Source organism: Agelaius tricolor, unplaced genomic scaffold (assembly GCF_023055355.1).
Source record: "Agelaius tricolor isolate 1412-34295 unplaced genomic scaffold, bAgeTri1.0.p SCAF_3, whole genome shotgun sequence".
Lineage (NCBI taxonomy): Eukaryota > Metazoa > Chordata > Aves > Passeriformes > Icteridae > Agelaius > Agelaius tricolor.
This window is the reverse complement of record NW_027269263.1, coordinates 14,588,090-14,602,219: the sequence shown is the minus strand read 5'-3', so window position 1 is coordinate 14,602,219 and position 14,130 is coordinate 14,588,090. Positions and strand designations below refer to the sequence as shown.

General features: G+C 45.7%; 1 protein-coding gene across 1 annotated transcript; it reads left to right on the top strand.

Moving 5' to 3' along the window:
• The first annotated feature begins 793 nt into the window (after positions 1 to 793).
• KCNJ8 (potassium inwardly rectifying channel subfamily J member 8) lies at positions 794 to 12,969 on the top strand. The gene is made up of 3 exons (XM_071422598.1): positions 794 to 1,203; positions 1,442 to 1,888; positions 5,380 to 12,969. The coding sequence occupies exons 2-3, from the start codon at positions 1,524 to 1,526 to the stop codon at positions 6,278 to 6,280; spliced, it is 1,266 nt and encodes a 421-aa protein (XP_071278699.1). The 5' UTR covers positions 794 to 1,203; positions 1,442 to 1,523; the 3' UTR covers positions 6,281 to 12,969.
• The last annotated feature ends 1,161 nt before the right edge of the window (positions 12,970 to 14,130 follow it).

Here is a 14,130-nt window from a genome sequence, read left to right as displayed (position 1 = left end):
TGTTAACCTCAACCAGTGGGAAAGAGAAAGAACTTCAGGGATTTCACTGGGGAGGTGGAGGAGAGATTGTCATTGTACATCATTCTTCCTACCCATCCCAAATACCAATCCTCATCAGCCAGTGCCCATTTCCCAGCTGAACATTAAAACGGGCCTGACGCTGCTCAGCAAGAGCTGTGACCCGTGAAAAGAAATGTTTTCCTTCCCTTCTTGCAGAGACAGGTAATTAAGTTTATCCAAAGCTGCAAAGGTCATGAGATTCTGGCTTTGGTCCCCCAAACACTTACGCACAAGCCTTGCTTCCTCTGCCTCAGCCAGATTCGAGGGAAGATAAAGTTAGGAAGGCACAACTCTTGGCTTGCCGGGGGAAGCAGGCAGGCGCGCAGCTCTGTGTAACTAGCACAGACCAGCAGCGTTAGCACCTCCTCCCGCGCAGCGCAGGGAGCGTGTGCGCCCGTGCTCCGCATCCCGACCGCTGCTCCGAGCCCCGGCCCCGCATCCCGAGCCCGAGCCCCGCATCCCGAGCCCGAGCCCCGCATCCCCAGCCCGAGCTCCGCATCCCCAGCCCGAGCCGCGCATCCCCAGCCCGAGCCCCGCATCCCCAGCCCGAGCCCCTCCGCGCATTCCCCCGAGCCCGAGCCCCGCTCCGCCCGCCCCGCTCCGCCCGGCCCGGCCGCGTCCCGCCCCGTTCTACGGTGAGTGGCGGCCGGGGGCGGGGGGACCCTGCGAGGCGCCAGGGGGGGTCAGGCAGCCCTGCCCTCCCCCGGTGGGACGGGCCAGCCGGGGAGCCGGGCTTTCCGTGCGTTTGTTCTGTCACCCGTTTGGGGACAAAGTTTGGGAATAAAGGGAGGGTTTCCCCGCCTGATCCCGGAAGGGAAGGAGAGCTGCGAGGGAAAATGCGACCGCTTGCTCCGAGGAGTCCCGTTCCCTGCCTGCCGCACCTCCAGCTCAGTTCCTTCTTGTGATGCTCTAGGGGGACGAGGCAGGGGCTCCCCACAGGCTGCTGGATGAGCTGCGGGGCTGCAGCCGTAAGGAGGGAGTCTCCTCGCGTCTCCGCAGATTAACTTCGGCTCTAACCACAGACGTCTGATTCTTCAGGTCCTGAAGGATGCGAATAACTTAGTGCTTCGTGTTCCGGTCCCCATCTGAGCACTGCTGTCCCCCGGAGAAACAGCCTGAGGAACCGAGCTGATGTCTGTCACGGTACTTTACAGCGACTTTGTGAGACTGCTGTGCAGCCTCCCTTCATGCAAGGAGTCTCCAAATAGTATCTTTCATATCTGCTACGAGCTGATACCGACTGCTCATATAAAAATGGTGGTCTGAGAGAGAGAGGGCACTGTAGAACCAGCACTTAATGTAGTGGGGTTTGGCAGGGGGTACCTTAATCGGGGCTTCTTGCACAGGTGACAACTCTGACCAAGTTCACTCTTTTTTGCAGGGTAAAGCAAGCCCTGCAGATACTTGCTAGAGGGACCACCCCCCATTTTGCATCTTGCTGAGTGGACTATGGTGGCAGGAGGATGTTGGCTCGCAAGAGTATCATCCCTGAAGAGTATGTGCTGGCACGGATCGCTGCCGAGAACCTGCGCAAGCCGCGCATCCGCGACCGCCCGCGCAAGGCCCGCTTCATCGCCAAGAACGGCGCCTGCAACCTGGCCCACAAGAACATCCGCGAGCAGGGACGATTCCTGCAGGACATCTTCACCACCCTGGTGGACCTGAAGTGGCGTCATACGCTGGTCATCTTTACCATGTCCTTCCTGTGCAGCTGGCTGCTGTTTGCCATGATGTGGTGGCTGGTGGCCTTTGCCCATGGCGACATGGACCCGAGCACAGAAAACCCCTCAAACAGCACAAAGTGGACGCCATGCGTGACGTGTGTCAGGTAGAGTTTGGTGGGATGAAGAAAGGGCGGGGACAGAGCTGCCAGCTGTCCTGGCATTGTCTGAAGTGCAGCTTTTGGTTTACATGAACTGTTGGGTTTGGTTGAGACAGTTGAAAAGTGCAGTGTTTTCCTCTAGATTGCGTAAATTCAGCAAGCCTCCCGGGCTTGGAAAATACTGTACTGTAGATGTCTTTGATTCCTTACAGGATCTGAAAGAGAGGGAGACCTGCTGCTTTTCATGTGTCTCCACACTCTGTGGGTAACTCGATTGCCTGTCGAGATAAGAGCCTGCTGCAAGAGTGGGTATGTGTTATATGTATTGTAACGTTGTCTACGGCAGCGGGAGCATCCCCAGCGCCACGTCGGCCAGAGGCACTCCCTCCGAGAGGCAGGGAACCAGCCCTGGGTGTCAGGCAGGGCACCAGTCAGAGGTGCCAGGAAATGAGTCACTTAGAACAAAACTGTTTCGAGATGACTCTCCTGAGAGTGTTAAATATGTGGGGCTTCAAAATATCTTGGTGAACCCATATGCCAGAAGTTGGACAGAGGAACACTTTCCACACCATGCATTTGTGTCAGACAGTGAAAGCTTAAGGGGTGACTGGATTAAATATCACCTGTTGAAGTGTCCCCAAAGCCATGACAATTGTCAGGGCACTGATAAGCTGACACAAACATACATGGAAGAGAAGACTGTGGATTAGAGGTGGGGTAAACTGTAAGATAACTTAAGGATCTCATCAATTAAATCTGCTTTTTTAACATTAGTTTTTTAGATAGAACCTGGTGGTTCTGTACCACTAGGCTGCCCCAGATCATCTGCCTGTATACATTGCTGTGCTGAGAGGGTCTGGGTGTTGCAGGGTGCTCTGAGATATCAGTGAATCCACTTCCCTTTTCTCCCTTCTCCCAGAAAGTTTTGAGGTACCTCACCAAGTCTGAAGGGACTTTGTATCTGGCTCATGAGGTAGCAGAGATTTAATTCAGATTTAATTTAGCAAAAAGAACAGTTTTTTTGCTAAATGGGGATTTTCCAAGGTAAAAGAAGAGGCGATTTTCCCAAGCTTCCCTTCACCAAGCTAGGGGGAATTGGAGTAAGAGTTGCTGTCTTGTTTCTTTTCCGATGTCTGGCCACAAGCAGTGTCCTCTGAAATGAGATGTCATGACCCAGCTTGCACCCGCAGGAGCGTTACCCCCGGCATTTCTGGGATTTGTGGGATCTGTCCAACTAGAATTAGTGAACAGTTACAACCCTGCAGCTCTCCAGGGTCAGCTGAGGGGACATCCTGTGTGTGGCTGGCAGCTCCCTCAGCGTGGCTGCTGTGTCACCCTGCAGATCCTGAGCTGGGGGCGAGGGGCTTCATGCCACTGGGGCCAGGCACATCCACAGCCAGGACTCTGCCCCTGTTCTCTCTCCATAGCTGCCTGTGGATCTTCCAGGATATCTGCTTGGTAACAAAATGAATGAATCAATACAATTTCAGGTTTAGCCGATGCCGAAGAACACACACCCCTCCCTCATGGGGTGTCCAGGCAACAGCTGCTCCAGTGCCCATATCCAAGCCATGAGAAATCTCTTCCTTTCCTAGGGAAATCTGGTGACCACTTTGGTCAAAGTCATGAAGTAAAGATGTGATTGCTGACAGCTTTAAGAATGGCAAGTTTTTGGGTGTAAAATACTATTGGAATGCCAAAATCATGACAAAAAATTTTTAGCCTACTTCCCTGAGGTTTAGGTCCACGGATATTTCAGGAGAGCTTCTTGGGTGGGTGCCATTACCTATTTACAGGAAAACCTGGCTCTGGAAATTTTAACCAGTACCTAGAGCTTGTACAGTCCTTTCATTTTATGAAGTACTGTAGAAATTTCTAAGCCTCACATCTCTTTGCCACAGAAAGCAAACATTATCCAAAATGGAAAGCTGCTACACAGCTCTGAGGGGAAGGACCTGGGAACAGTGTGATTTGCACTTTTCTCTCTCCCATTTCACGTGGTTAAAATGCTTTCCAAACTTGCTCTTTCACTTACTTCCACTATTAAAAAGATGGATTTTTTTTTCTTTTTTTAAAGAAGGGTGTTGCTAAGGGAAGTCAGACTACTTACTGGACAGAGTTTTAAGCTAAATTAAGCTGACTGAAATTGAATCCAGAAGCTGCATTCTGCATATAACTGAATATTCATGATTATAAGAAATCATTCCATGGATTCTATTAAGTAACTCTTTCGTCCCTGATTTCTTCAGAGTGAAATACAAAATAAACCCCCTCAATACAAATGAATTTGTTAATGATTAAGAATAGAAAAGGCAAAATAAGAAAGTTATTTCAAAGATACGTGTGCAGAGACTGGCTGGTTTTCTCGAAGATGGACTTTCTTATTGCCCAGAAAATTATTCTTGATATTGCCTATGCTATTTAAATGTGTCTTCGACACCCCAGTGAAAATATGGCTAGAAAAGAAAAAAAAATTTAAAAGCAGATTAATTGAAAAGCAAAGCAAAGCCAATGAATTATTTAGACCCATCTTCATGGCCAGGATATATTTCCTACTGGTATGGCCCTGTTAAGCATTGGATGCTTCAGATTTATTGTATTGCACTGGAAGGATGTATCTGGAAGAAATAAAGGAAAAAATAAATATAAAAGGAAGTTAAGGACCCTGATATATAGAGGGGATATGACTTTGTGGCTACTATAAATAATGTATTTTGGGAAGTTTGTGGGCAGCATTTGCTGATGTCCAGCACCATAGTGTTTTAGGGTATTTAACTTAAACCCACACTTCTATATCCCACTTCTGTGTTGAAATTTTCCAGCTGGTCTTGCCCTGGCAGTGAGCTGAACCCAAGCCCTGGGTCACAGCACTGTCCTGCTGCCAGGGTGTGCAGGGGACACCTGGGGGCCACTGGCCTCTCTCTGCAGCCTCATCCTGCTCACTCACAAGGCGAGCAAAGGTTTGGGAAGTGTCACAAATCTGGGAAAGTCCCTTTTCCCCCACCAGGAAATTCTGGGTCACGATTCAGGTAGCATGAGTGAAGTGCTGCAGTTTTCCCTGTTTCCTTTCCCTGCACAGGCTGGTGGAAGGATCTCAGTGTGCCAGCTGATTGCGCATGCTTCCCAAAACTACCTCTCTCTACCAAGGGCTTCATGAGATGGAGAAGGTGGAAAGCCTAGCTGTTCCAGAGCTGTTCACTAAGCCAGTGGGCAGCCTGTGCTCCTGGAAAGAGATTCTGTGAGCTGCTCAGGGTCACCCAGATGGTCTTTGAGGAGCCCAGGCTCTGAGGTCTCCGCTGCCACCGTTAGACACTACACCAGCCACACGAATCTGAGCCACCAAGCATGCAATGCTTTGGCTGGTGTTAACAGAACGCTTATGTGTACTAGAGCCATACAAACATGACCTTAAGTTTGTTTCTGGAAGTACATGTTAACAGCTTCTCAGTGTGTGCTCCGTGTCCTGAGAGTTAACTGGGTGCAATCTTCCCCTACAGGTCTTTCACCTCCGCTTTCCTCTTCTCCATCGAAGTCCAGGTGACCATTGGCTTTGGGGGCAGGATGATGACTGAGGAGTGTCCCCTGGCCATCACAGTTCTGATCCTGCAGAACATTGTGGGGCTGATCATCAACGCCGTCATGCTGGGCTGCATCTTCATGAAGACGGCGCAGGCTCACCGGCGGGCCGAGACGCTGATCTTCAGCCGGCAGGCGGTCATCGCTGTCCGCAATGGCAAGCTCTGCTTCATGTTCCGCGTGGGGGACCTGAGGAAGAGCATGATCATCAGCGCCTCAGTGAGAATCCAGGTCGTGAGGAAGACCATGACCCCTGAAGGAGAAGTCATACCCATTCACCAGGTGGATATCCCTGTGGATAACCCCATTGAAAGCAACAACATTTTCCTGGTGGCTCCCTTGATCATTTGTCATGTCATTGACAAGCGGAGTCCTCTTTATGATATCTCTGCTTCCGACCTGGCACTCCAGGACCTGGAGCTCATCGTGATACTGGAAGGGGTCGTAGAAACCACGGGCATCACAACACAGGCGAGAACCTCCTATGTGGCAGAGGAGATCCTGTGGGGTCACCGCTTTGTGCCCATTGTCACTGAGGAGGAAGGCGTGTACGCTGTCGACTACTCCAAGTTCGGCAACACTGTCAAAGTGGCTGCACCACGCTGCAGTGCCCGGGAGCTTGATGAGAAGCCCTCCATCCTCATCCAGACCCTGCAGAAGAGCGAGCTGTCCCACCAAAACTCCCTGAGGAAGCGCAACTCCATGAGGAGAAACAACTCCATTCGGAGGAGCAACTCCATGCGGAGAACCAACTCCTCGCTCATCGTGCCCAAAGTGCAGTTTATCACACCCGAGGGGAGCCAGAGTGCCTCAGAAACGTGATGCACAGCTTTGTGCTAGGGCACTGGGCTTCAGAAGGAGGAGGCACCTGTGGTGTTTTCCTTCAATTTCCTTTTACTTAAGAAAACAAGAACACAATGCAGAAGAGAACCGTGCAAGAACTATTTATTCCATTACTTACTGAAAGCACCACCTAATGGCATTAGAAAACAGCTTAGCACGTAGTGTATGAATTAATAAAAAATGGCACGTACACTAAAGAAAACACACTTCACTCATGTAATATAATGCGTATTTATACTTGTTTTAGTGGCATGCTGATTTTTTTAATCGTATTTTTCTTATCAAGGGTCTCTTTCTTAGCTTCTGCTGGCTGTCACAAAATGTGGGGCTTTCCTACGCAAGTGAGTGCTTCACAAAACTTCTATAGTCAACAGCTCCCACGGATTTTGCGCATGACATTTGGATATTGATCTTTTTGTGTGAATTCCTTGTTCTCTTAAAGGGAGTAACTAAATTCCTCAAAGATTTCACTGGAGAAGAGCAACTATTTCATCTTTGGTTTCCCAGGCTTTTTCTTTTTTGTTGGTTTGTGGCAAAGGCATTTTGAGAGCAAATTTGGGTCAGGTGTTGTGACCTGTCCATCCCACAGGAAAGCTGGTGTCACTCCAGGCAGGAAACCCAGCAAAATGACGGAGTGCCGCTCTTCTTCTCAGGGTGAAATACTTGGCTGCAGGACAACACACATCTTAGATTAGCTGTAGGCCAAGCTGAGAAATCCCAGTCCTCCTGGCTGCCACCTGGGCGTTTGTTTCACTGAAATTATTCAAGCTGGAAAAAGAAGATGCCTCTTTAACATTCTCATCATGACAGAAGACCAAATACTGTTTTCCTCTCTCTGATAGATTCATACATGAAGGAAACACATGTATTTGTTTCACTTACTTTTCATAGGATTAAGTCTGCATCATCCAGAAGAAGGTTATTTTTTGCCAGTGGGAACTCATGAATGAGAATGAGAGGGAAGCCTGCCAATAATATTAGAGATAGCACTTTCAGAAGTATCTGAATGCTTTTCAGGAGGACTTGGATGCTGCTGCTGAATTCCTGGGTTTTTAGCAGTGCCTCACCTGTGTTTTTATATAATCTGGCATTGAGAATTGGTGGGAAGAAGCTTTCCTCTTCAAATTAAAATTGGCATTTGTTACTTGGACCCTTCCCAAAAATATCATCACACATTTTTCTACAGGAATACATAAAAGTAAGACAACTAATTCTGTCAAATTTGGTTGCCTAAATTGATACATGTTTTTTCCCATGTGAGTAAGCATAACTATGGACAAGTTCCTGTTCAAATGTCTTGCAGAAATTGTTTTATGTCTGTGGGTTGAGAGAATTACTATCCTTGTTCTGACCCTCCAAGCCACTCAAACATTTAAATGTTTGCTTTTTTCTCTATGGTAAAACAGTCAAAGCTGGATTCTCATTCTTTTTGAAGGAGCTCATCAGCAATTTTTGGATGGATGGTTTCAGGCTTCATGAGGTGTTGGATGGTGGCATGGAGGGGTATTGCTCTGAGGTGTGGACTCCCTGCATTTGGAACAGATGCTCTTCAGAACAAAAACTGACAAAATACTTCATCTGAAGCAGCAGAGGAAATTGAAGTTTCTGCTGAAATCATTCATTCCCTGGCCTGCCCATTAATGTTCTGGAAGGGTGGATGGTGAACATCTGGAGAAATTAATCTGTCCCTGGTATGTCCAAACTATGATCAGCTGCAGCTTCCAAGAAGAGTCAGAGTGAAGCACTATATTACAATTTGTCTCTGTCCTCCATTTCCAGGACTGTGAACTTCTCTGAGGCTCTCTGTTGGATACATGGTTAAGTCAGATGCTGTGCAAAAGCAGGTTTTATACAAAATAATAATAAAAAGAGTTACAATAATCTCTTGGTTTGAAAGACAGGTGTCTGCCGTGGAAGGTGGGAACCTCCCTTGGAATGGAAAAAAATATGACCCCCTTCCCTCTGAATTATTACAACTTTGAAATTAAGGGGCTTTCAGACAAAGATATGTGAAAAGGAATAACAGTTCTTTACTAGTCTGTGTAGCAAGGCAAACAAACAACAGCAGCAACACGGACAGAACCAGGAGTGCACCTGCAGTGGCTCAGCCGCGGCGCTCTCCCCTTCGCTGCAGTTCCGGTCACGGCCAGTGGGGGCGCTGCTGGCTCCTGGCCGGGCAGGGCGGGTGCGATCATTCCTGCAGGGGGCGCTGTGTGCGAGCTCAGCCGCGTCTCCCTCACGCGGTAATGGCAGCGGGCCGGGTGGTGAAAATGGGCCTTAGGAGGGACCGGGGGGCAGCAGCTGGGACAGCAGGGATGAGCAGACACCAGAGCAGCCAAGGAAATGTATCAGAAACTCCACAGCTGTAGCAGGTGTCATGGCAGGCAGGGGTGCTGGGTTAGAGTGTAGAGGAGAAAGCAGTGGGACTGGGCAGCAGCAGCCAGGCTCCTGCTGTAGCAGCTGTGGCATGCAGCCGGGAAGGGGAAGAGGGCTGGGGTCCTGGGTTTCTCCCCTGAGGCACCCAAATAGATGGTAAGGGTCCCTTCCAGTCAGATTGGGTGTTAGTAATGTCCCCATCCAACAACTGCTCTTACAAGCAAAGGCTCACCCACAGTAGGAGACACAGTGGAAGGACAAAAGCTCCATTGTGGCAGCGAATCCTCTGGGCAGCGACTGCAGACCGGCTGTGGCTACTCCAATGCCAAGAGCGAGAGGAGCCCAGCCAAAATCTCATGGTATCTTTGCCCTTCCAAAGAGAAAACCTCCCAGGTAAGAGAGTAGCCAGCTGCATGGTTCCCCCACCTTTTTGTCTCTCTTAAGTACTGCTCTTTATTGTCTCTTAGCCACAGATGGGACAAAATTCCATAAGAGAAAGAAACAAAAGGAAAAATCCTAACCCCCAACAAATTATTTCTTCCATCTCTGATTTTTCTCTACTCCTTTCCTTCTTGTTTCTTTGTATTCTTCATTCATTCTTCTATACTCTTGGTCTTTCCTGTATCCCAGCCTTTTCCAATGCTGAACAGATAAACAAGGCAGAGCTTTGTGCCATGAATGTTATGTTCATATGTGTTGCGCTCCTGCTCCGCGCAGAAAATCCTTTTGTGCAAAGCCCCTTTCTTGAGCAAGATTTGCAGTCCTGGAAGAGGTCAGGGACAGAGGCAGCCAGTGATGGAGAGCAGGAGAGGGGTCTTTGGTCTAGGAGCTGCTTCCCTGACTGAAAGGACAGATTTCAGACCCAGCTTTGCAATATCATTGCATGTCCTTTCATACCCAGCTTTGCCTGCTGAGGGGGCATCAGCTGGCAGCACCACAGCTCAATACGTTTAATTATTTATTCTCCCGGGCAACTTTATCAGAAAGGGGTTTTATTTTAAATTTGAAGCCTTCTGTTTGCAATACAGCCTGACAAGTTAAGGATGATAGTGAGATTTCTACCAAACAGTGCTGACAGTTTATGTTAGCAGTTAACTGCCCATCTCATTGATAATAATTTAGTAAATTGGATTAAATAAGGTATCAACATCATCCCTTCACATTTATTTGTGTCCCTACCATTCCCATCCCTCTGCAGCACGGTGTAACTAGAACTGCATACTTGACTTCACTTATTCTGTGGATTTAATATGCTTTGGCTCTTTGTGCAGCAAAGCTTTTCTAAGCTAAGAAAAGTAATTATAAAGTCCTTCCAGGACAGGCATAATGTCTGGAATTACTCTTTATTTTTTCTTCCTAGCTCTCACCTCAGGAGCTTCTATGTTTTAAACAGAGAAATGGCAGTGAGAGCCTTTGTCCTTGTTTGGGACACCCAGAAAATTCAGAGTTACCCTGGTGGGGACAGAGCAAACAAACACTGACAGTGCTTACAGGGGATATAAAGGTTAATGCTTCAGGGTTGAAGCCAAGATCTGAGTGATAGGATTTCGAGGAGACTTTCCTTCTTGGCAGCTGAGTCTATGGCTGTCACCTTCAGGACTTCTTGCACTCTCTTTTGCAAAATCTGGTGCGAGCCAGGGACAGAAGCTGGAGCTTGGCACTGGCAAGGCCCTGCTGCAAGGCACACCTTGAACCTCTCTGCTACCCCTGGCATCACTCTGGCCTTGTAAAACAGTTCTGGCCTCGTAAAACAGTTCTGCCCCTTGAGCATGTCTTCATGAGCACGTTGTCCCACAGTGATCTGCCGATACAACTGCCTGGCTCTTTCCATACAAGGGCTACCCTTCCTTCTGGGCCTTCTGGGGTACTCAGGACATTGTAAAGTGAGAGCCAGAGGAACATTCAGGTTTAGTAAACATCTCATGTGTGCTATGGCCCTTTGCCCTAAAGCCATGTGTCACTCCAGGCCAAAGGGTCATTTCAGAGGTTTTGCCTCAAAGCCATTGTGAATGAATGTCATAGAAGTCTGAGCCTTTATCTACACTTTATAAAGTTCAGGAATCATGCTTTTACTTTGCAATCTGGATAGCAGCATGGACACATTATTTTTTCTGATTAAAAATAAAAAAGATGGTTAATTCTCCACATCCTTTTTTTCATCACAAACTAGAGACTGAGGACATTTTGTGAAACCAGTTTCCAAGCACTCCAGTGGTTATTATTAGCAAATGTTTTTTTGCTGCAAGCCACAAAAGTAGTTAGGCCAAGACCAGAAAGGAGCTTTGACAGGAGAAAAACCATTTGATATTATATGATGAAAGGAACAAAGCTTTCAATATTTTCAGAAAATATAACCTCTGCTGGGCCTGGTGGCCTGGTGTTTTCCAAACACTGTGGGGGAGTTGCTTGAATAGCCAGGTGAGAGTTAACTTTTTCTCCCCCACATGCTTATATTAAAATATTTTTTCCCTATATTTGTGTTTGCATGACATCCAGACTAATTGAAGATGATAGACAGGAATTTTCTAATACCCTTAGCATATTAATGATGCTTCTATTAATAATCCTATCTCCCTGAATTGTGTTTTCTATTTTCCCTTAAGAATTCTTTGAACATTAAAAAAAAAAAAAAGAGATTTCTCATGTGATAACTGGACAGTAAAGATAAAATATGTTCCCATATTCCCTTATTGGATGCTGAAGAGAAATTTAGCCTGCAGAGACAAGATCAGTGCTGTCCAAGAGAAACAGCCACTGGGATTGAGGCACTCACAGTCAGCACACACCACCAAGGGCATGGATGCCCAAATGTCATGCTCAAAATCCGTGGGAGCTGTTGAATTAAATTAAAAGAAATATTTAAAAATAGTAAGTATTCAGGGGTTTCTGGCTGAGGACTCTCAGAACACTGATGAGCTATTAGCTAGCAGTGAAAGGAATATTCTAGTATCATCAAGAGACACTTCAATGCAAGGAAAACAAAAAACATCCATTCAAGGAAAATATAGTCCATACTTTAGTTATTGCTACCAATTATTTGAACATTTAGGTTATTAAAAATTCAAAGAGGCAAAAAAAATCATGTTGGATTCCATCTTCACCTTTAACAAAAGTTTAACACCTATTTTTTGTACCCTAAGGAAGAGTTGATCTATCTGAAGACATCACTCCCAGCACAAACATGCTGCAGTTTTCTGGAGGATACTTGTTAATCTCTGCTCACTTTTCTGGGCCCAGTGTGGGGTGCAGGATGTCATGGCCTGTATTGCTCAGTATGTCAGATGGGATGATCTAATGGTCCCTGCTGCACTCCAAATTTATGGATAGAGAGAGTTTAATGAATTTTGGTCAAGCAAAAGCTTTCCTCTGAGTCTTAAATTAATCTCCCACAGAGGAAACAAACAAACATGGGGGAACAGAAACCCTAGCAGAGTTCGGCATCCCCAAATGGTTGATTTAATTTGACAAATGCATTTCAGTGCTAATTATGGATTCTTCAAACAGCATTGACAAATGTCTCTAGGGACAATTTGTAAAAATTAGGGTATCTCATTGTTACAGGAGTTTTCTTGGATTCCTGCTGTTGTTAAATTTTGGCTTAGTAGCAAGGATGAGAAAGCCAGCTTCTGTGTGGGCCAAAGTGAAATTACATTTCTTGATTTTATGGTCTGAGGTCTATTACAAAGACCATAAAACTGAGGAATGGCACTGGAGTGACTGCAAAAGGGTATTGTGGTTTGGGGCTCAGCATCTTCCTCATCCAGGGAACATCACTGCTTTCCTCAAGTGCTTTTTTTTTTCTTTTGTAACCACAATAGCCATGAAAATTGATTGCATCCTCCCATGGCCCAGCCTTGTTGTCCTTCAGGGTGTATTTTTTGATGTTATGTCTTTCATTCTGGGTCATCTGGTTGGTCTGTCAGAGAGGGGCTGCTTCTGCTGACTGTCAGGGTTTGCAAATTCAGTCAAGGGCAGGACATGAAGCAAAACTGAAGGGTTGTGACACACACTGAAAGAAACTCTGCTGAGTTTGAGTGAGAGCAAGTGACAATTGTTTTCCCCTTGGGTGGTCAGCTTTTTGTCTCACAGCTTTTCAAAAATATATCAAGTACTAATAAATGTTGTCTGCTCAGCCTTAGCTAGTGTTTTAAATCATATTATAAACAGATACTATTCTTGGCTGATCTGATTAAATTGTTTGGCATGTGCTATTTTTTCCATATACAAAATCTTACTGCATTCTTTAAATATTTTGTGTTAAATTAAGAGAGTAATAAAATTTCTGGACTGAAGCTTTCCTTATAGTCAGCTCCTTTATACTGTCAACATCCACATGAAAAATGGAATACAAGACTGAATGTGCTCCATAAAATATTAAATTTAACCTAATTTTAAAGATGTGAATATCCTTTAGTTTATATTATCAGCAAGTATGGTGTTACCAGTCATGGGTGTTTTCCTTAAGGGACAATAATCTGTTCAAATATCAATTCAATACTCTGCTTAAAGATAAAAAGCAGTAGGCAATGAGTCCCAATTCTGCCATATCAATTATGAGAGGAAAGGCACAAAACCAGAGAAATAAGAAGTTCAGAAAACTGAAATAAAAATTTCTTGACCGTGTACTGAATGGTAGGTGAAACAGTCTTCAAAACAGAAGTGCCAGAGACTTTACAGGTGGCAATGTTTAATCTGAAATCATGGACAAGACACGTACAAGCACGATAATTTAGCATGGAAACATGCAATCAATCATATCTTTGTCATTTCAGATGCCATCATCTGAGCACTCACTCACTGAGAGGTTCTTAGTGGTGCCCACAAAACAGAAATATCATTTTAAGTAGGCAGTCACACCTTGCACAGTGTTTGCAATCCACTGCCAGCAAGTGGTGATAACTCCTTAGTCTTTCCAAAACCATGTATCTGTGTATATCAACACATTCTTTCCTATTCCACTTCAAGCACAGAACTATTAATTCCTCAGTAAAATCCTTCAACTTAAGTTCTCCTTGGGCACATTATCAAATCAAAGGAGAAAAACTTGTTTACCTTGATATATATCTTTATATATATATATATATATACATATATATACACATATACATTTATATATTTAAAGAAGCACTGCCAGATTTGACAGTAGGGATTCTCCAAGTTATTTTTACTTTGGTTTTCCAGCCAAAAGATTCCATTATATATTTATAGAATGAATCCTCATTCTCAGAGACTCCATTGTGCTTTAGGGAGAAAAGACCTTCAGTAAGATGGACTTCTCTCCCACCTCAGGCCTCAGCTAACTACACTGACATCTGAGCAAAACTTCCAGCTCCATCTCTTCTGGCAGACATTAAGGAAGGTCCAACACAGCAAAAAGTGCAATTTTTTTTTTTGGGAGAGCAGGCTCTGAAGTGGGAATTTTCATCCTTATTAGGTCAACCTAGCAGTGATTA

Excerpts from the sequence above, each read along its gene's own strand:
- KCNJ8 (XM_071422598.1), top strand. The coding sequence starts at position 1,524 with ATGTTGGCTCGCAAGAGTATCATCCCTGAAGAGTATGTGCTGGCACGG. Across the intron at positions 1,889-5,379 it reads CCATGCGTGACGTGTGTCAG|GTCTTTCACCTCCGCTTTCC; the intron begins GTAGAGTTTGGT and ends CTTCCCCTACAG.